Source organism: Pan paniscus, chromosome 11 (assembly GCF_029289425.2).
Source record: "Pan paniscus chromosome 11, NHGRI_mPanPan1-v2.0_pri, whole genome shotgun sequence".
Lineage (NCBI taxonomy): Eukaryota > Metazoa > Chordata > Mammalia > Primates > Hominidae > Pan > Pan paniscus.
Genome location: NC_073260.2, coordinates 71412773 through 71436377, shown reverse-complemented (window position 1 = coordinate 71436377; position 23605 = coordinate 71412773). Strand labels below are relative to the sequence as shown.

Here is a 23605-nt window from a genome sequence, read left to right as displayed (position 1 = left end):
TCTTTAACATATTTATTATCGCAATTACTCTCACAAGTAGATCAATTTAGAAATGGCAATACTTAATTCTTTTTTTAGGAAGAACTCAATATCTTACAAGGAATTATTTTTCAGGTAAGATGAACTAGTTTATTTTATCCACAGAAAAACATTTTATAATAAGAGAAACAAAGTTCATTTTCTTATAAAATTAAAAACATTGACATAGCATAGTGCTCAAGAGCCTCGCCTCTCGTAGTCAGAAAGTCCCAGGTGTGAATCCAAACTCTACCTACTAATCACTGGCTATGAGTCTTTACGTAAATCACTTAGCCTTCCTTAAGCCTCACTGCCCCTATAAATTAACATGGCAATATTAATAGTACCTACTCTCTTAGAGTTGTTCTGATGATCGAACAAAATTAGGTATGGAAGTGCCTAATCCCATGCCTACCCAGCACATAGCAAGTGTTCAATGAGTGCTAGTTACATTATGGCTGTTTGTAGCCAAATACATTCAAATACACAAACACATTCAAAATATAAAAGTTTTGTTAACACCATTATTCTTAACATTGCTGTCATAAAATTATAATAATTATCAAAGGGCTCTAGTGTCCATTTTAAGATTTTCCTGCATTCCATTAAAAAGTTTCGGTTTCTATTTTCTTTTCTACAGGGAAGCTATTATGACGACTTTATGAAATAAATGCCTTTTGATTAACTTTCTTTTACTTACCTCAGAAATATCACCAAAAAAGTCCCCATAAAACAGGTCAATGGGAGAGTCGGATGCTTTGGGGTTGATCAGGATGGCATCAAATTCCTTGCCCACTTCAAAGTTTCCAATCTCACCATCCAGCCCCAGGGCTATTGAGAACAAGTGAATAAACAGTCAGGATTGCAAGCCATCAGACCACACTAATGTCTCAGTTTGTAAGGACAGATTTTGCCAACATGTCGCTAGGAGAAAAAAAAAATTAGTATCTTAACAGTGAGACAGAAAATCACTCTCATTCTAACAGGTCACAAGACTTCTACTTACATAAAGCGGAGTAAGCACAGGAAAGCAAAATCTGAGAATGAAAACAGTTCCCTTCATTACTGTATCATAACTCTGGTATGTCTCTATTTCAGCTCTATCAGTGCACTTCATAGCCCAGCTGGTCTATGCTTTTCATTTATCCCTCTAAGCAACATGATGATTAACATAATACCTTTATTCTTTTTCCCTTCTATTCTCCCCCAACACTCCAACTCCTTGCCTTGCTTTTTTTTGTTCTTTCTGTTCCGTGAAATAGCTGACAAGATTTATTTTCATGGCAGTGAAATGAACCTTGAATAAATAAAAAATAATTATCCTTTTGCATATTTGTCAATGCAGGCATATCCATCAGAAATTCCTTAGTTTAAATCCTTTGAATGGAAAAAAAAACCTCACTTCTCAAAATGAACAGATTCTCATAACTCAAAAGTCTCAATGCTTTTGAAAACAGACCAATCTCTTTGCAACCTCAAAGGTTTTCTGGTCACCAGAGAAGAATGGTCTTCTAAAATAGAGCACAGGCCAATAATATCTATTGACTTGGCTCATCTCATAGCTACAATTCATGTTCCAAGATCATTGGATATCAAGGAAGAACATCTCTCCTTTTTATGATTTAGTTTCAGAAAGATAGGGGTAGTTGGCTTTCTTCGCCAACACAGGTATTGGATCTAAAGTTCCTTAAAGCCTGTAATCTGAGGAAGGTGTAAACTGGGGTCACAAATGGAAGCATGGAAGGTTAACTGGAGTGCAGTATTATTTATTTCAATTTTCTTTCTTTCTTTTTTTTTTTTTTTGAGACGGAGTCTTGCTCTGTCGCCTAGGCTGGAGTGCAGTGGCGCAATTTCAGCTCACTGCAAGCTGTGCCTCCTGGGTTCACACCATTCTCCTGCCTCAGCCTCCCGAGTAGCTAGGACTACAGGCACCCACCACCACGCCCGGCTAATTTTTTGTGTATTTTTAGTAGAGATGGGGTTTCACCGTGTTAGCCAGGATGGTCTCGATCTCCTAACCTCGCGAACTGCCCACCTCGGACTCCCAAAGTGCTGGGATTACAGGCGTGAGCCACTGTGCTCAGCCTTATTTCAATTTTCACATGTGTTTGTTGCATTCTATCACCGCTAAGATAAAGTTTCATGTGAAAATATTGAATCGACTACCTTTGTTAGGCAATATCTAATACATTATATTTCTACCTATAGGTATCCAGAAGTTGTGGCATTTCTCTAAACACTGACTCAGAAATCTTACTTGTTCTTAAAAGATGCTTTAAAGGGCAACTCTTTTATTCTCAGAAAAGAAAAATGGCTTTTTAGCTAAAGTACTCTTTTAGCAAGACAGGGGTATGAAAATAATCCAAAATGTTAAAAGGAGCCAGGTGACTTCTACTAATTGTATGGGAAAGGACTGAATGTAATAGAAAATCACTGGAAATTCTCTCCTCCTTCACTGATTACTTGACTTCTTTTTGCCCTTGACAAAGAAACATGTCAAGTATGAGTTTTTAATGACTGAATTCAACTGAATTAAACTGAATTACTGACTGTGCATTTAATAGGCCAGATAACCAGGTGCAGTGACTAGGGTTTAGGCAAGTTTGATGGTATATATAAACCAACTGGGTTATTCAGTAGAGCCTGGAGACTTCAGGAATGAACTAACCAAAAAAGACACAATTCTTTTCAGTGAATTTGTAAACTGATATAAATTCAAATTGTTGCACAGAGATCCCACTGGGCTGGTAAGTGACTCAAATGCATTTCAGGAAATAGAGTTTTGATGCCTTTGGAGTAAATGTTGGTTCTGTGAAGATCATTTCTGCTCATCTTGATCTTCTTGAGAATGAATGTAAAGGCCATGGCAGTTCTGGGAAAATGCCACACTTTAAATACAGATCCATTCATCTCATTTTACTCTGACTATAGTAGAGAAACAAACTAAGGAAAAGAAATTCCATGAGTAAGCCCAGTGACCCAGAAAATAGATTTAAAAGCTACACAGCAAAGTAGAAATGATTTGGTAGGCACCCATGCTGACTTGATCAAAGAAACAGGATCCTGATGAAGTAACTTACAGAGAGCCTAGAATTCAAAAAACACTCTTTAAATACAACTCGTTTGTACCACAAACATAGATGGTAGAATAACTACTCAAACTCACATTCAGATATGAAAAGACAATGGTGGTGTGGGTGAAAGGTTGTAACAATTATTAAAATAGTGGGTGATTTGAAACTTGGGATTTTGGAAAATGAACCATAATACTTTGGGAAATCACAAAACAAAACAAAACAAAAACAAAAAACAACATTGTATTTGCTTTTCTTGAAATGTGCTTATGGTGTTCATCATAGTCCCCAACACTCAGAGAACATCTGAGAAGTTTCTCTTCCCAGGATAATCTTGGCTTCGGTCATCCTCCATTTGTAAGACTCAGGGTATCTATCATAAATCTACACCCAATATGTTTCTAAATCTATATCTACATTTTAATTTCTCACTAGCTACCTATGGTTTCATGCTGTGTTTCACTATCATCCATTCTGATTACATTTATAATTCTAAAGTGACTTAAAGAAATACAGTGACCAATTTTTATTTTTTTCCATAACAATACAGTTACACGTGAGAATTGGGAAAAGTTGATGAGCAATATTTGCATATCAACCAACTAAATTTTTACATCTTTATCCTTTTAAAGAGTAATTAGTGTACTTAAGTATATGAACCAAATGCATGGTCTTGGCAGGGATTTATACAGGAAGATACTGTAGTGGAAGGGCAGAAGGTAAGAAATCTGCATGCTGGCATCAGATTAGGTGGATTCAAATCATAGCACACTGTGGCTTGACAGCTGTGTAAGCCTCACTCAGGCTTCTTGTTTGTAAAACGAAATGAATAACAGTGGTGGTGAGGATTAAATAACAACACATATAAAGCATGTGGTATGATTCTTATCACAGGGGAAGAGCTTAGTAAGCCTTGGCTACTATTTTACTATTATGATCATCACTTAGGCCACTGGAGAGCAAGTTACTTGACTTAGTGGAAAAATGGATTCTTTAATTTATTTATTTGGAGACAAGGTCTCACTCTGTTGCCCACGCTGAAGTGTAGTGGCACAATCACTGCTCACTGCAGCCTCTACCTCCCCGGGTTCAGATGATCCTCCCACCTCAGCCTCCCAAGTAGCCAGGACTACAGGGACACTTCACCAAGCCCAGCTAATTTTTGTATTTTTTTGTAGAGACGGGGTTTTGTCACATTGCCCAGGCTGGTCTCAAACTCCTGGGCTCAAGCAATCTGCCTGCCTCAGCTTCCCAAAGTGCTGGGATTACAGATGTAAGTTACTGTGATTCTTAGGTACCTGGCCTAAGAATGGATTATTTTAAAGCACTCATATCCATGTAACCAATGTAATACCCATTAAAACAATTAATATGATAACTGTGTCTCAGACATCTATTCTACCAAAGACAGTGAATTCACTAAGGAATGATTCCTCCTTCAGTGAACTTCACTTTACTGGCTGAGTTCTGGGTATGTTACATGAGATGTGATCATCACAAATATTGGATTTTCCTAATACCAATCATGCACCTTCATACTACATCCAAAGACACCGATCAGCATGGTTGTATATTGTGTGAGAGAAAAATGTAAGAGTCATTACCTTGGCTTCCTCCAAGAGTAGCTAGTCTGAAGACTTCTTTGAGGGTGAGGCTTTTCTCATTTACCTTATTAATTAAAAGGATATTGGAAACCATCACTGCTCTTCTGATTGCATCAAGCATGGAGTATGAATAGCCACCAGCCACGTCTGCAGTAGGTAAAATAAAACCAAAACAGTAACCTTGTGAGGATAAATGGAATAATACATATATAACATTGTTTTTATGACAGATATTCAGTCCTTAATATACTTTTTTTAAAAAGCTCTTAAGTATAAACACAAGATAGTCGTAGACTAAGATTTAAAGCAATTCAAAATCTGTAATTAGTGTCAAATGCATACTTGTATTAGTTTCCTACAGCTGCTGCAACTAATTATCACAAATTTTCTAGCTTAAAACAGCAGAAATTTATTCTCTCACAATGTGGAGGTCAGAAGTCTGAAATTAAAGTGTTGGCAGGGCCATGATCCCCACAAGAGCTCTAAGGGAGAATTCTCCTTTGCTTCTCCCAGCTTCTGGTGGCTCCTGGCATTCTTTGGCTTGTGGCAGCATCACTCCAACCTCTGCCTCCATCCTCAAATAGCCTTCTTCTCTTCTCCCTGTGTCTTCTATTTGTCTCTCTTTTCCTGTCTCTTCTAAGGGTATTGATCACTGGATTTAGGACCCACTCTATTTTAGAATAATCTCATCTTGAGATCTCTTCCTTAATTATATCTACAAAGACCTTTATTCCAAATGAGGTCACATTTACAGATTCTGATAGACATCTTTTAGGGACCCACAATTCAACCCACCACAATACTCAAATGGTTTAAAGAGCCAAAAGAAACTCTTATCTCTGAAGAGTCCATGAACTCTCACAGAAATTGTTGAAATATGCCTGCATAGTTATAAAGATAATTTAGATAATATGTGGTTTAAAATAAGCTCATGGTTCTATTCACTAAAAATTTATCCTAACCTTGTTCTAATCCAGATGAGAACTTTGGGAAATTAAAAAGCCACTTCTTTGTAATTTTTATGAAGAGGTTTTAGAATAAACTTGTATATTTTGGGAAATTAGTGTAATAAATGAGCAGTGCTAATGTAGACAGCTCTATATTTTGGTAGGCATCATTAAATGAAGAATGAAATTTTAGTGATTTAAATAAAGTCCCTAATCATAATCAAATGAAACACTACCTTTAACAAGAATGAACATGGAGTTAAGTGAGTTTGTATAAATAAATTTCAAGTAAGTTAGTATGTTTTATTAAAGAAAAACACACTTATAGCTAATAAAGTAAGCTTCATATTTCAAGTGTTCCTTCTGTCATTTCTAGGTAGACATATGTAATTTTTAATGCCTCTATATATGTTGCCAAAACAAAATAATTGCCTATTTACTAGTAATTCTAGATTGTAGCTCAATTTTATGTTCAACTATCCTACATGTCCTTCCACTTGTATTTAAATTAGAGAATCACCCAGCTCTCTAAAAAATTTCATTACATCTACTTAAGTTACTAGTCTGTGTTAATATGTAGTAACCATCCCTTAAATCTTCATTTTTATCATAGCTAGGAAAACAAATACTAAGAAAACAAACACAATTTGGGAAATACACACATTAAGCTTTGAAATAGTCTGTCTGCTGCTTCCTTCTTTATTGCTAAAACAACAAAAATGTTAAATATAAATAAAGGTGGAATAAAAATTATATCACTATGTGGTATAAAATATGTAAAGACTAACTATATTTTATAATATATGGGTAACGACTGGAAGTAAACATAGAGAAATGAAAGCAATGCAGTTGGGATGGTGTGAATATGGAAGACTTAAATACCTGCAGTTATAAAAACAAGGTATAAAATATCACAGAAAGTAGCATTTTCCTAAATACCTACTCAAAATTAACCTTACAGAAAGAATAAGTATAAATTAGGAAATAATGCTATGCAATTTACTGGAAAAAAATTGAGAGATGCCTTATGATGTTGATTTAATCATCCTATATTCTTCTGGTTGCCAATGTTATGTCAGTAAAATAACTGTAAACCAAAAAACAATTTTGTGCTCATCAAAGAAAGAACTCTGGGCTGCATAATTTCATGGTATTTAGTAAGAGTCAAGCCTTTTTTTCCAGGGATTTCCACTGTGACAGTAACTTGCCGATTCTTCCTGACTGGATTAGCTTTGTAGTTTTCCCCTTCCATCTACAACACATTTAATGTAGGTGGAATCCCTACTTTGTCATATGGCTAGAGGCACTGTGGTAGGATAGAAGGAGAAATCATGAATATCTACATTTTACAGACCTGGTTTTAAACTGTGCACATGGAACTTTTTGCTTTGCGGACCTTTGATCAGTTACTTAGGACCTGTGAATCTCAGTTTTCTCAGAAAATAGAAATAACATCACATATCTTAATAATTGCAGAGAAAATTCAGTTACATAACCAAAGTGCTGAAGAATGAGGACCAATGGGTGGAAACTGTGTGGAGGAGGAAGGAAAATTGAAGCATTTTCTCAGAAGATCTGCCCCCTTACCCCACTACTCCCCCAGGACCATCACAATGAAGATGGTATCATTACTTGCTCGTCAGAGTCAACATTTGGACACTATTATTTACAAGAAGACTCTAACAAAATTATACAAGAGCAAAAACTTAAGCCAGAGGACACTGGAAAGATTAAAAAATGATTTCATATGTATGTGCTCATTTCCTATGCATTCATTCACTTATTCAGCAATCATTTACTACACTCCTTACATGTGCTTGATTTACTTAAGCACTTGTAAATAAAACCTATGGGCTTCCCACATGAGCGAGCTAACTATCTTGTTGGGGAGAAAGAAAAGAATCATATAAACAGACATATATTAACAATAAATTGTTTTCACTTTAGTGATAAAGAAAATGGAGATGAAGGGCCCATTTTGATAGGATGGTGAGGGAAGACCTCTTTAAGGCAACGACATTTAAACTATGACAAGAATGAGAAGAACTCAGCCATATAAACAGAGGCAAAAAGGGCATTCAGACAGAGAAACAATGCATACAGGACTTTTGAGAGAAGGGAGTATGATTTACAGAGAGGATAGTCAGAGTATTCATAAAAGCCGTATCTATTCATAAAAGATAGCCAGGGTGAGGAGGAGAGAGTAGTGTGAGATGAGGCTGGGCAGTGGATGGGTGTCAAACCATTGCAGAGCTTTGTGGGCCTTGTAATGAGCCTTACACACTCAAAATCCCATTGAAGGGTGACGAGCACAAGGGGGTGACATGATCAGATTTTCATTGTGATTCTTTTGTAAATCACAATGGACTGGAAGGGCCTAGGATGGGTATGAGACCCATTAGGAAGCTGGTGCAGCAGTTCAGCAAGAAACGATGGCAGCTTGCATCAGGTGGTACTGACCAATGAGGGGAAAGGGGATGGTTCGAGGAGATACTAAGGAGTCATGAGGTTGGGCATTGTGCTGGGGAAGAAGTGAGGGAGAAGAAGGTCCCAAAGATAATGATCAAGTTTCCAGTTAGCAAAAATGAATTCTCTAAAAAGGAGAGCTATTTTAGAGAACTAGGTTTAAATGTGTTTTGGGATAGAATGAAGTTCGGGGGTTCCTTCAGGAGGGGTCTAAGAGAAGGGAGAATGTAGTCAGTTGAAAACATAGGTTTAGAATTCAGAGAAGTCTGGGCTGGATATAAGAACCTGTGTGTCATCTGAGTATATTAAATCACATGAAGCCATGGTTGTGGATGGCACCTCCTAAGAAGAATGTGTAAAGTCAAAAAAGAGACTGCCAAAGACTGACCCTTGAAGCAAGCTTCCAAATGTCCCAGAGGAAGAGAATCAGCCTTCAGACAAGAGAAAGAAGGGAAGAACGAAGGTGCTTCATAGGATTCAAGATAAGATTATTTGGACAATGGAGAGAACAGTCAATCATGAGGACAGAATGGCATCCTTTGGAGTTGGCAGCAGAAATTCCAGTGGTAATACCCACAGGAGAAAAAAGCAAAGGCAGTTGTCACGGAGGGTGGGGCAAGAATCCAGACCGAAGTTGGTGGAGGAAGGGAAAAGGGCCTAGAAAGTGGTGCCAGTGTGGATCCCCACTCTTTGAAGAAGCTTTGCCACGAAGGGAGGCAGACAGGTGGAGCAGGAGCATGAGGGGGATGTCTGATTAAGAAGGGGTTTTGTGCCGGGCGTGGTGGCTTATGCCTGCAATCCCAGCACTGTGGGAGGCCAAGGCAGGTGGATTACCTGAGGTCAGGAGTTCAAGACCAGACTGACCAACATGTTGAAACCCTACTAAAAATACAAAAATTAGCTGGATGTGGTAGTGCACGCCTGTAATCCCAGCTACTCGGGAGGCTGAGGCAGGAGAATCACTTGAACCCTGGAGGCTGAGGTTGCAGAGGGCTGAGATCGTGCCACTGCACTCCAGCTTGGGAGACAGAATGAGACTCCATCTCAAAAAAAAAAAAAAAAAAAGAAGTGGTTTTGTTTCTTTGCTTAAAAGAAGATACTAGAGATGTTTGTGTACCAGCAGAAATGATCCAGCAGGAAGGAGACACTGATGATACAGGACGGTCTATGGCCAAAGGAATTAGTTTATTGAGATGCTGGGAGAGGGAAAGAATACAGAACACACGTTGGGGTATTTTGGTATTTTTGCCTTTGATTGGAAGAAGGGTTTTATTGTTGTTGTTTTTGCTGCAACAGGGCAAAGAAGAGAAAATCCCAGCAGATGCAGAAAGGTGTGTGAATTTCGTGGTGGGAGATTGAGGGAAGGATTTCTGGTCGTTTCTATTTCTCAATAACTTATGAGATGAGGGAGGCCTTAAACTAGAAGTTGGGGTAGAAAGTTTAAGAAGAAATGAGAAAACGCTGTCTTGGAAAAAGGAGATATACGCTTATTACAGACTAATAACTGTCTCTAATCCCCAAGCGGTGGGCCATTTGGGATTTGAGAACAAAATTTAAAATGAAAGCCCACTGGAGGATTTTCTCCAGCAACTTCCAGATGCTCCACTGCAGGCACTGAGAAGGGGACTTTTGAGATAATCAAGGGTGGGGCTTTTGCAACGTGAATACAAAGAAAATGAGGGGAATATGAAAAGCGAGAATGTTTCCAAGGAAATGATTACAGTGATGTACTCTGACATCTAAGAATTCGAATTAGAATAATGGATTTTGAGAAAGCATGGAGTCATTGGACTAGAGTCTACAAGAGATCAAAGAGCTGTTGTTTTTGGAATAATGGAAGAAGTAAGTTAGGATAGGGAATTGTCACTGAAAAGTGAGGCAGTGGCTCCATGTATGTTGTTTGTTTTAATGAGTTTATAGGTCTTGTTTATGTAAACTTGTTCTATATGTTTAAATTTTTCCTTCAGATGAGTGTTTTTGGTTATTTGCTATGTTTTCTTTGTTTTTATGGTTTGTTTCATATTTCACATAGGAGGTATCCTATCTTTAAAAGTCTTCAAGTAGTTATCTCTAATATTTTTATACTGAAAAGTCAAAAGTAAAATATGTGCAATTCTCTTTTTTCTGAGACAAGGATTTTTTTTTTTTTTTTTTTTTTGAGTCTCTCTCTGTCACCCAGGCTGGAGTGCAGTGGTGCAATCTCGGCTCACTGCAACCTTCACCTCCTGGGTTCAAGCAATTCTACTGCCTCAGCCTCCCATGTAGCTGGGACTACAGGCACATGCCACCACACCCAGCTAATTTTTGTATTTTTAGTAGAAATGTGTTTCACCATGTTGGCAACTTGCCAAATACATCCTCCTCTCAGCCTTACACATAAACTACAACTTCTTGGGTTTTGTTAATAAAATTATAAGACAGAATTATGTATTATACTTGGAAAATTCTTCCTTGGCAGAGCATATATTATTTTTTAAAATTTTGTGATAAAATACTGAAGACATTCAAATGACATAAGGAAAGCCTAAAACCAAAACTCAAGGACCTAACACTCAGTTTTTAAAATAAGTGCCATGTATTTCAGTCCCAGGAACCTCTTTCCAGCCTGAGGGAAACATCTTCCTGATTTATGTTACCATTCTGATAGGTTTTTAACATTGTGCCTATTCTCTCTTGAGATATATTTTTGGCTTTTACTTTCATTTTTTAAACTCCTTTACAATTCTTTGATCTTCTTATTCTGATTGATGTTAGCTTTCCATGACATCATATTGTGCCATTATTTCCCCACATGGCCCTTCATTTGCCTCATCTTTCATTGAATGATGTAGATTTTCAAGTAAGTTTTTCAAAGGGTTCCTAAGGAAAATATTTTCCAAGTTTTTGTATAGCTGAGAATTTTGTTGCCTTCCTACATAAAGGAGAATTTGGCCAGATATATTATTCTTGGCTAACACTGCTTTGTCTCCAAACTCTTTTCTTGCCTTTTGGTATTTTGTGTGCCAACAAAAACATCTGAAAGCAAACTGGTTTTTAATTGTTTTGTTGATAATTGACTTTTTTCCTTGTGTCAATATTGTAGAAATTTTTTTATTGTAATTAAAATATTTTGCCACAACATGTTCAGTTACGATTTAGCGTAAAACAGGGTAAGCACTTGCAAGGCAGTTCTTTCTTAAGCTCAGAAAAGATTTACCCTTCAAAGCTCTGACTATTGCATCTGTCCCATTTGTTCTGGGTGCTCCATCAGAAAAAAACCCCATGTGTTGGCTCTGTGGTTTCTGGGCCTCACATCGATCATCCTCAAACACCTTCTATCATCTTTGGTTGATTTTATTCTCACATCACTGATTTGATTTTCTGTAACAATAATTCTGCTTCTCATAGCTTCCTACAGGGTTGGTGGGTTTGTCATTTTTTAAACTGAGGTATAACTAAAATATCATAATACATATATAACTTAGATGTTCAGTTTGGAGAATGTTAACAATTATATAGCATTAACTACTTTGCAAAAAAACTAAGATATTAAACATTTCCATCACCCCAGCAAATTCCCTCATGGCCTTTTCCTGTCAATTCCCCAAATTCTTACCTACAACATTTGGCAACCACTTTCTGATTTCTACCAATATCAGTTAGTTCTGTTGGTCTGTGAGTTTCATACAGATGGAATCATGCAGTGTGTGCTCTTTAAGCCCACACACTGGCATATATTTACCCACATTTTGCATATATCTGTAGTGTGTTTTTTACTGCTAAATAATATTTCATTATATGAATATACCTCAACTTGCTTATCCATCCTCCTGCTGATAGATGTTTGGATTGTTTCTGGTTTGGGGCTATTATAAATAAAGCTGATATAAACATCCTCATACAACTCTTTCATTTATTTATTTATTTAGGGACAGGGTCTCACTCTGTCACCCAGACTGGAGTGCAGTGGCATGAACATGGCTCACTGCAGCCTTGACCTCCCAAGCTCAAGTGATCCTCCTGCCTCAGCCACCCAAGTAGCTGGGATTACAAGTGCATGTCACCATGCCCAGCAAAGTTTTGTATTTTTTGTAAAGACAGGGTTTTGCCATGTTGCCAAGGCTGATCTCAAACACCTGAGCTCAAGCAATCCTCCTGCCGTGGCCTCCCAGGGTGGTGGGATTACAGGTATGAGCCACTGCACCTGGGCCTCATACAACTATTTCTGCAAACATATATGTTTATTTCTCTAGGGTAATTACCCAAGAGTAAAATTGCTGGGTCATATGTAGATGTATATTTAACTTTTATAAGAAACTCCCAAAACATTCTCCAAAGTAGTTGTACCATCCACTCTTCTTCCATCAGTGTATGAGAGTCTATGTGCTTTTTAATCTGACTTTTTTCAGTTTTCTTCCTTGATTTCTAAAATTTCTACCACAATCTTTTCATAGAACCATGATTTCCTGTACTCCAGGGATGAAGGCAATTTTCTGAAATTTTCTTCTGGATCCTAAAGCAAATCATTTTCAGATATTTGTTCACATTCTTATTGTTTGTGATATCACTTTATCTTGTTTTGCTATATTTCTGTTAAATTTCATGTGGGTTTCTTCTACCTAATATTTGTGCAAGTCAAGATCTGCCTGCACTTGTTATAGACAGGGTGTGTGAATTGCTCTTGGACTTGCTCTCTATTCATAGTATGAGGTATAATAATCTTCTAAAGTTTACAGATTGAAGGGTAAATTGATACACAAAAGTCACGTTTAGGAAATAGTAGAGTAGAGGGTGACTAAATTGCAAAAAGGACTAGGTAAAAATGAAACACCATCCTCTGAGTAAATAAGCTAATAGGTCATATTTATTCAAACGTTTGGTCAATATACCAACTTCGCCCTTTCCTTTTTAAGCCAATCTTGATTGATTTGTGTCATGTGCCAGGCAGGCACTGTGCTAACCATTTTGCATGCATTTTAAAATTTAATTCTCTAAACAGCTTGTAAGATAGACATAGTTGTAATTGCTAGTTACTATTGTTGTAGAAATCAGGAAATGAATCCTTGACTAAAAACTACTAGAAAATTAATTTTCTCAAGGTCTTACAGATAATAAGTGACAGCTAGAACTCAACTTGAACTTTATAGACCATCACTAAACAATCCAAAGTCAAGAAAAGGAAGTCATGTGATGAACTTAAATTATGGAGACCAAAATCCTAGAATATCTGAAAACAATATCTGACTGATTTTTATGTGTCTGCTAAATTTTTCATATTAACTGACTATAGTGTGTAACCAAAACTCTTGGCCATTTTTTTTCTTATCCCTTGAAGCTTTTTTGTGAACATAAAATCACTGGTTTCCTCCTTTAACACCTGTGACTTTATGTAGAATTATCACAATCTTGATGATTTCAGGCTTAAATTAGAATTTTCAAAATCTTGATTACTTTGATTCCCATAAAATTGGGAAAAACTTCTAATCTAATATATACCTCTTTCAAAATATCAGTAAAATCATTATGCGTATTATTGTGTCTTACCAGTTAATTACTTTGTAAAATGTCTCACTATAACAAACTGAGACTTGAGTTCCTGCAGAAAGTGATGAAAACCACCAGTGTCAACATGCATACAGCCTGATGCTCTTAAATATGAGGAAGACAAAGGCATCAAGAACAGAAAACACGTCCTCCTGCCCCATACCCATTAAAAAAATTTTTAATTCAGTCATTCAGTCATAAAAGAAGCCTCACAGAGGACACCTAGAAATTTGGGCCTGACTCACACTTTCGAAGCAAGCAATGCTTGCACACTCTCAAGAAACACAATTAAAATGTACTGTGAAGAAAGGAAACATCACTAATCCGTCACTAATTCATATGCACTTAGAACGTCCCTCAGCCTAGTAGACAAGCAGACTGCCTGTGGATATGGAGAGGTCTCATTTGGCTAAACATTGCTTAAAAGCAAAACCAATTCTTAACATACATCCGAATTCTCAATTCTGTCATAGATTGAATCTGTGCTCACTATGGCAAGGACAAAAAAATTTCTTTTGAGACAGCATTTGTAATGACAGTTATTGAAAACTAAAAATATAGAAATCCAAACCATTAAAACCTAGCCAGAAGAACAAAACAAAACAAAAGTCAAGGACTTTTTAAAATACCTCTGAAACACGTCAGAAGGAATTAATCTTCCTTTATAGCCTAATCTTTGAATAATAAACAGGGATAACAGCTTTCAGGAGGTCAGTATCATCAAAACTTCTCCCTTTGCATACAATTTTCTTTTTTTTTTTTTGAGACAGAGTCTGGCTCTGTCACCCACGCTGAAGTGCAGTGGCGCAGTCTCAGCTCACTACAAGCTCCGCCTCCCGGGTTCACACCATTCTCCTGCCTCAGCCTCCCGAGTAGCTGAGACTACAGGCGCACACTGCCACACCTGGCTATTTTTTTGTATTTTAGTAGAGACGAGGTTTCCCAGGCTGGTCTTGAACTCCTGACCTCGTGATCCACCCGCCTCAGCCTCCCAAAGTGCTGGGATTACAGACGTGAGCTACCGCGCCCGGCCCAAAACTAATTTTTTTTTTTTTAAACAGAACAGTCACCTGCAAATTAGTCACAATAGAAAATTACACAGTAATCAACCACTTTGCCATAGCTCCAAATGGTGAACTACTAACCTGTACCCAGCCCTATCTTGACTTCATGTTTCAGGACTTCCAGCACATTTAGAAATCCACTGCTGAGCCTGTAGAGAGAGGAGATGTCAGAACAAGGAGATCCATGTGGTTCCAATAAAAGATGAACACTAATAACAATGATGGTGATACCACCGAAAATTGTGCTTCCCAATATATCAGCTCTAATGTTGACACAAACATATTAGTCAAATCAGACCATCCAAGTCCTGGAGTAAACAGGATCATAAAATAGCCTAATCCTGGGGCCAAGGTTAATCTCAGGTGGGCACAAAGCAGCAAGAGCCAGAAGGAAAAGCAGGGGATCGTTTGTGTGGGAAAAAAATGAAGAAATCAAACTTTGCAATTAATACAAAAGTCTTTTATCTGTCTTTAATATTTTCTAACCAACACATCTTTTTATGTTAGGAAGCAGAAATTATAAAGCATTACCTATTCTCTCTGCCTGGAATAATTTGTTACCCTGAATGAGTAGTGACTTGTAAGATCGAAAAAGGGGAGTACAACTAGAAAAAGGGGTGCAGCCTAAAAAGTCAGGATCTGACCGTTCAAACGCTGCCTCTGAAGACAGAGAAAGTAGGATAGATGGTTCCTGGGCTGAATTTGGGACCTTGTGACTCTGAGCTAAAGAGATGTGCCAGCCATCTATATACATATATATATATATATATTTTTTTTTTTTTTTTTTTTTTTTTTTGAGACAGAGTCTCTCTCTGTCATCCAGGCTGGAGTACAATGGCACGATCTCAGCTTACTGCAACCTTCTCCTTCAAGGTAGGTTCAAGCGATTCTCCTACATCAGCCTCCCGAGTAGCTGGGATTACAGGTGCCCGCCAGCATGTCCAGTCTCTACTTTTAGTAGAAACAGGGTTTCGCCATGTTGGTCAGGCTGGTCTCGAACTCTGGACCTCAGGTGATCCTCCCACCTTAGCCTCCCAAAGCGCTGGGACTGCAGGCATGAGCCACCATGCCCACCATGTGCTGCCTTTCTAAAGAGACAAAGGAAAACTAAGGTGATCCTTAGAATTCTAAAAAGTTGCAAAGGTCAAAGTGGTCTGCTGGAAGATGCACATAACTCTAATTTTGAAAGCCCTGGTGCATACATAATAAATCTCTCAGCTGCTGGAGAAAGAACAGCAGTGACCATTTAAACAGAAATGTGTCCTAAAGAAATTTAACTTCAAAACTCAATTTGCAAAGCTAGATTATGCTTTAATTTAGAGGATATTAACACCCAATGGGTGTTAAATCCTTCCACTATCAAGTAACTAGACCCTAATTATAGTCACTAAGCTGTACATAGACAAGATTCCCTGTAACCTGTCACTCCTTTAAGTCTGAAAACTCAGAACCTCTGGGGTCCCTAAAGCACTCCAGAAATATGTCACTGTGGCTCTCAGCACCCTTCCCATAATGACACTGACATATATCTTTGTAATTTGCAAAGTCCCTAGATTTCCAACTGTGAATGCCTCCAGCTCTTTGCCTAGGAGCTTTCTCAGCTCTCTCCTGTGCTAGAGCCTGCTCTGCCCTTGTTTGGGGACGGCCAGAAGTTCCAGGGAATTAATACTCTTCTCCCCTCTACCCAGGAGCCCTCAACAACAACCCATAAGCATTTGGGTATTATTGTCACAGCCAGCTCCCTCACTTCTTGGGCAGGATAACTTTGAGTTCTGTTTTGGACACTGGTTACCTGAGTTTTCTATTAAATAGAAGGATTAAACTCCGGGAGCCCACAGTGGTAACCTCCGTGATGATACGATCTTCACTGACTTCTTTCCCTTCCCTGTTTTACTTCCCTGAAGGTTTTGTTTGTTTGTTTTGTTTTGTTTTGTTTTTGAGATGGAGTCTTGCTCTGTCGCCCAGGTTGGAGTGCAGTGGCGCGATCTCGGCTCACTGCAAGCTCTGCCTCCCGAGTTCATGCCATTCTCCTGCCTCAGCCTCACGAGTAGCTGGGACTACAGGCGCCCGCCACCATGCCCGGCTAATATATATATATATATATATATATATATATATATATATATATTTTTTTTAGTAGAGACTGGGTTTCACCGTGTTAGCCGGGATGGTCTCGATCTCCTGACCTCGTGATCCACCCACCTTGGCCTCCCAAAGTGCTGGGATTAGAGGTGTGAGCCACCGCGCCCGGCCCCTGAAGTTGTTTTCTGAGATTACAGCCACAAGCATGGGTTTTTAACCTAGCATCCATGGACTGGCATCATGAGATCTATGAATTCCCTGAAATTAGATGCAACACTTGTAATATCCATGGGCTTTTTTCCCCTGAAATTACAGGCTATAACTTATTTATTTTTCTGAGACAGAGTCTCACTCTGTCACCCAGGCTGGAGTGCAGTCGTGCAATCTTGGCTCACTGCAACCTCCGCCTCCCGGGTTCAAACGATTCTCTTGCCTCAGCCTCCTGAGTGGTTGGGATTACAGGTGCCCACCACCATGCCCAGCTAATTTTTATATGTTTAATACTGATGGGGTTTCACCATGTTGGTCAGGGTGGTCTCGAACTCCTGACCTCAAGTGATCTGCCTGCTTCCGCTTCCCAAAGTGCTGGGATTACAGATGTGAGCCACTGCGCCCAGGCAATAACTTTCATTTTATTCACTTACGGATCCATCACCTTTCAAAAGGTTAAGAACCAGTTAATAAATAACACCTCTGTATTCTGGGGAATTATAATAGGACAAGGTCCTCCTGGGCTTGCCTGTGTGGGCTGGCATTCTGTCAGGTCCAACAGGGTAACATACATCATAGTGCATTTGCTTTGGTATTGCTGTGTTTCCTTCTCACACTACAGCACAAACAGTAATGGGAGTGACTACCCTCTTCTGGATTTCCTGGCTGACATATGGGTTCTTTCAGTACTTTCACTGTAAATTTTTTATGTTGTATTCCCTATTGTCCTTTCTTTGTACAAACTCAGAGATTTCAGAAGATGCTGTGCTCTTCACATGTGTCCTCTGAGATAAATGTCCTCTTACGTGTTCTCTTTTACTCCTCTACAGCACGAGTAAATGTCTATCTATCTGGGTCCTGCCAAACACAGAATACAGGAGAGATCCTGGAGGAATGACAGAGGAAACAAAGGCATTTGGCTGCTAATCTGCAACCCAATCATTCGTAATCTACCAAACAATCATTGTCTACTTACGATAAATTAGAATTGGGACAGTGTGCGATGGATGCTCCTCGTTCATGGAATACGTTCAGTTCTTCTGCAGAGAGGTAGCAGCCGTGTGCCATCACTGTCTGGAGAGAAGAGTGCCCTACGTGGAGTTTACCGCTCACAAATGATTAAGTGGGTACTCACTCACAAGGTATTTTAGAGAGAGACCGAAGCTGTAGCTTGGCTGTTAGCATCTTCACAAGAACATTTATGATGATCTATATGCACAAAGTTGCTAGGTACAAGTTATACCTTAGAAAAGGCCTGTAAACACATTGTCTTACGAAAGTCTCAGCAAATTTGTGGAGTTTACTTAGATTCTTTTTGTTGATCTATAAAGTAATGAGGGTTTGGTCCAGGTGATCTACAGCACAGAATATCCATCCAGATGGAAGATAACATGATTTTCTCATCTCTACTTTAGAAGACTGTCAAGTTACTTTCTTTTCTAAGTTTATATGGTAAGCGACTGGTAGTGTTGTGCTTGCTCCAATTCTAAAAAAACTTTCTAGAACTAAAAGTCCCTTCTCAGTATGTGAAAGCCGTGAGAGTAATCCTGCAAAGCGCTGTTCTTTATTTCTGCTCCTAGCTTCAATGTAAGTGCCAATGGCCTTGATATTTTCAACTAAATAAACTTTAACTCACCTACGTTTATATTTTCATAAAAACTAGGAAATTTAACATCTTATAATCATTAATTCAGAAAGTAAAACTGATCCAAGAAAGCAGGCACTGCACACACATGAGACCTCTCTAAATTTTTAATGTTGGTAGTATTTATTTGTAGATTTTCTTAACTAAGACTTTACTCTTTCAAAATTATTTTTCTCTCAGTACAAAACCTGTATCCAACTTGCTTTCTCCTTTGAGAGGCACGGTTCAGTGACTACAGAATTATTATTTTTTTGAGACAGCGTCTCGCTCTGTCGCCCAGGCTGGAGTGCAGGGGCGCAATCTCGATTCTCTGCAAGCTCCGCCTCCTGGGTTCACGCCATTCTCCTATCTCAGCTTCCCGAGTAGCTGGGACTACAGGCGCCTGCCACCATGCCTGGCTAATTTTTTTGTATTTTTAGTAGAGACGGGGTTTCACCGTGTTAGCCAGGATGGTCTCCATCTCCTGACCTCGTGATCTGCCTGCCTCTGCCTCCCAAAGTGCTGGGATTACAGGCATGAGCCACCAGGCCCGGCCCAGTGACTACAGAATTATTATTAAAATATAACTTTCCCAATCTCTGTTCAAATAAAATTAACATGCAAATGGAAGGTTAATTTATTAATCATATGGAAAATATATAAAGAATGAAAATTATGGTGTAGGTTTTACATGATTTATGCAAAGTATTAACTTTTTAAATCAGTTATATTCATATCTCCATTCACACAGTCACTAAGAAATTATTTGCTATGGTAAACTCTCCATGCGGTTTGTACATTTCATTGAAGGCCAAGGCCAAGTAGTACATTATTGTAATGAGATCTCTTCACACATATTAATTTTAATTATAGGAGTAATGCATACTCATTTTTTAAAAGCACTCTCAGAGTATTTAAAAATAAAAAGCAGAAAGTCCTTCTGGTTTGTCCCTCAGGAAGAGTCATTTTTAATACTCAAGTTATGTCTTTCAGACAGTTTTTTTCTAAGTAAGCAGGCATCTATACATATGTACACACATCAAATAATATTACACAAACATTCTTCCTTGTAAGCCTGCATACCTCTTTCTTTGTGAATGCTGGATAAAATCCTGTGTATGCTCTGTAATTTAATCTCTCACCGATAACAATTTTTAAACTTTAATATAAAATTAGCATACCTATTCATATTACTTAGAGTGAATTCTTAAAAATGCATCTGCTGACTCAAAGAAATGTAGGTTTACATTCTGACAGATACTGTTAAAATGTCCTTGGACCAAATGACATTCCCATCTTCAATGAAGCCTTTACATTTAATTCACTAAGATGAAACTTCGGGTCCATTTTTAACTACACACACACACACACACGCACGCACGCACACACACACACACTAGGCTTTACTCTAGTTTAAGAAATGTATACACATGTACCCCATAGATATATAAACTTTCTGTGTACCCACAAAAATTAAAACTTTAAAAAAAATTTTAAAAGAAATGTATTCATATCAGACATCTGAAGATTACTATTGAGATTTTAAAATTTAGATAAATATGCCCTCCTTTAAACAGATTATGTCATGATATAAAACTTACCTTATTTGTCAAAAGATTGTTTTTATCATACACAGATGTGTAGTTTTTATAACTGGGGTATAAGTTTTTCACAGCTTCAACCTCATCATGATTTTCACTTATATGGCTCTACAAGAAAAAAATAATATTTTCATTTTTCTTCTGTAAAATACCATTAGAAATTGCACTTCCTACCTCAAAATGGTGTGAATGGTTTTCTACTTGCCTATTTAAGGGACCACATAGAAAGGCAATGAAGATTACACATGCATTTTGTTAGAAACAATTATATTCATCATAGATAATATAATGCATATGACAAAGAAACTGAATATTATGAACATGTAGTGTGTGTGTGTGGATGTGGGTGTGGGTGTGTATGTGTATGTATAATATCAAGACAAATTTTTCCAACAAAGTCTTTTCAAATTCTGACCTACAGCTAGAACAAATATGAAGTCCTCCTTGAAGATAGTCAGGACCCTAGCAACTTGCCTCTTCTGGTGCTGGCCTTTCTTTTGTTTTGAGATAGGGTCTGGCTCTGTCGCCCAGGCTGGAGTGTAGTGGCACAATCTCCACTCACTGCAACCTCTGCCTCCCAGGTTCAAGTGAGTCTCCTGTCTTAGCCTCCTGAGTAGCTGGGATTACAGGCATGTGTCACCATGCCTGGCTAATTTTGTATATTTAGTAGAGATGGGGTTTCACCATGTTGGCCAGGCTGGTCTCAAAGGCCTGACCTCAAGTAATCTGCCGGGCTCAGCCTCTCAAAGTGCTGGGATTACAGGCGTGAGCCACCGTGACTGGCCATGCTGGCCGTTTAAGAAAAGAGCTCAGTGTTCATAAAAAAGCAGACAGTGGGGTCCACTTACATGAACACTGGAATTTGAGTAAAGAGAGCTGGGTTTAAGCCCAAGTTCTGACAGCTATGTGTCCTAGAGAAAGTCATTCTTTTCTTTGGACAGCAATTTTCCCATCTTTCAAAAAAAAAAAAAAAAACAAGGGTTGGGCTAGATGAGTGATTTTCCAAATTCTCTCAGCATTGAATATATTATTCATATAAAAATTCACAGAAACCCAATATATAGAAGGCATAAAAGCACTGCCCCTCAGGATGCAGCAGGATTGAGACTCTGGGACCCTGTCCCCATTCTGTGCCCTTTCTTAGTTTCCAGAATGAGTTCTCCAAAAAAGAGTTTGAAAATAGCTGAGCTAGAAAATTCCACAGTCATCAAGAAACAGCCCATAAGAATCCACATGCAAGCAAAACAATAAGTCCTATGCCCCACACTGAAAAATGCCCCTAAGACCTTTCTCTAGGGCACCACAAAATCTAAGAGGGCGTAATTAATACTTCCAAGAATGGCAATGCCATTTAGAACATGCGTAGCTAAATTTTTAAAAGAAAAAAATAGCAATGTTCTGAAAACACGTGTTTTACTCAGACAATGAACTCCATCCCTGGCCTTGAGGAAATCCCAGACCACCGATGAAATGCATGGACAGCAACAGAAGAAAGGACAATCTGATGATTCGAGTCATTTGGATAAATGTGAGTAAATGTGCATACATCCACATGTATCTCTCTAGTAAGGATAAACTTGATTTTGTTGTGTGTTCTTCTCATCTTATTTTTCATGTATTTTTAAATGTTCATTTGTATTTTATTTTGTCGGCGACAGAAGCATTTTGTTTGCAAAGCAGAAACATCAGGTAAGTTTTGAATTTTATCTCCAGGAGAGAAATGTGTGGGACTGAATTAAAAATTCAAAAATTATAGGCTGCAAATAATAATAACAATAATAGGGAAGATGAGAGCAGTTAATGGTTCCTAAGAAAATAGATTTGGGAAACAAAAACCAAAAAAACACTGATTTACAAATGGTAAAGAATCAATGTGTTGTCTCTGCCCTGATCTGACCTTTCTTATGAGACCGTCAACTCCTAAGAGGAGAAATTTTAGTACAGTATGTAATTAAGCTTGGATGGGAGAAGGGGAACTCTCAATTTTAACCCAGATATAAGCTTTAAAAAAGTGTTTTATTCCTAAATTGCAACAATTTAATGACAAAGCAAGGTATACTTCTTTGTTCTGATTTTAAATTAAGAAACTCAGAACAAAAGGGATTTTAAATGCCATTTTGTAAGGTGGAAATTAGGCTCGTTTTGCTTTTCAAATAATAGCTGATTTCTCTAAGAATGAAGGTACAGAACACACTGAGAAAGTATCAAGTGAAAGAGAAGTAGGAAATACATGCATTAAATGTATCCTACAGAGAATAGATCACAGTCTGTTATTGATCTTGCCATTACTTAAAATGATTTTCTTGTCTTTAGAAGACTGATCAGAAAACATTGAGGGTATAAGGAACTTCAGGTTTCTTATCTGCAAAATGAAAGAATTGGATTAGGTGATATCTACAGGGGTCCTTTCTCTCCTGTTATGCTGTGACTCTAGGATATCTCAGTTGAAGAAACAGAGATTACTCAGTAAAACAACTATAGATTATTGGAGATGATGATTTAAGGGTGCTGAGAAATCTTGCAGGTCTGCATAGAGGCATAAAGAGAAGAAGAATACCCACCTGAATGTGCAAATCACGGGTTTTAGCAATGTTGCCCAGTTCACCCATCAAAGTCTCAGAGCAGGAGAGGGAAAAACGTGGTGTCACTATGGGCTTCACTCTAGAATACTGGAGATAATTAAAAACAATTGATACCTCTTCCTTACATCATATACAAAAATTAACTCAAGATGGATTAAAGACATAAATGTAAAACCGAAAACTATAAAAACCCTGGAAGGGCCAGGTGTGGTGGCTCACACCTGTAATCCCAGCACTTTGAGAGGCCAAGGTAGGTGGATCACCTGAGGTCGGGAGTTCGAGACCAGCCTTACCAACATGGAGAAACCCTGTCTCTGCTAAAAAATACAAAATTAGCTGGGCGTGGTGGTGCATGCCTGTAATCCCAGCTACTCGGGAGGCTGAGGCAAGAGAATTGCTTGAACCTAGGAGGCGGAGGTTGTGGTGAGCTGAGATCTCACCACTGCACTCCAGTCTAGGCAACAAAAGAGAAACTCAGTCTCAGAAAAAACAAAAAAACAAACAAACAACAACAAAAAAACAACCTTGGAAGACAACCTAGGCAATACCATTCAGGACATAGGCATGGGAAAAGATTTCATGACAAAGACACCAGAAGCAATTGCAACAAAAGTAAAAATTGATAAATGGGATGTAATTAAACTAAAGAGCTTCTGCACAGCAAGTGAAACCACCAACAGAGTAAACAGACAACCAACAGAATGGGAGAAAGTTTCTGCAAACTATGCATCTGACAAAAGTCTAATATCCAGCATCTATAAGGAACTTAGACAAATTTATAAGAAAAAAAAACCCAATTAAAAAGTGGGC

The 23605-nt window shown here is 38.2% G+C and overlaps 1 protein-coding gene across 4 annotated transcripts in view; it reads right to left on the bottom strand.

Annotated features, from left to right (window-relative positions):
* GDA (guanine deaminase) overlaps positions 1 to 23605 on the bottom strand; it is a 103144-nt gene that overhangs the window by 6231 nt on the left and 73308 nt on the right. For all 4 annotated transcript variants that reach the window (XM_008952995.6, XM_024930156.4, XM_008952985.4 and 1 more), the window contains exons 7-12: positions 22775 to 22882; positions 20214 to 20321; positions 17965 to 18062; positions 14778 to 14845; positions 4697 to 4843; positions 719 to 849 (exon numbers count right to left, since the gene is read on the bottom strand). In XM_008952995.6, the coding sequence (XP_008951243.1) occupies positions 719 to 849; positions 4697 to 4843; positions 14778 to 14845; positions 17965 to 18062; positions 20214 to 20321; positions 22775 to 22882 (660 nt within the window). The remainder of the gene's footprint in view (positions 1 to 718; positions 850 to 4696; positions 4844 to 14777; positions 14846 to 17964; positions 18063 to 20213; positions 20322 to 22774; positions 22883 to 23605) is intronic.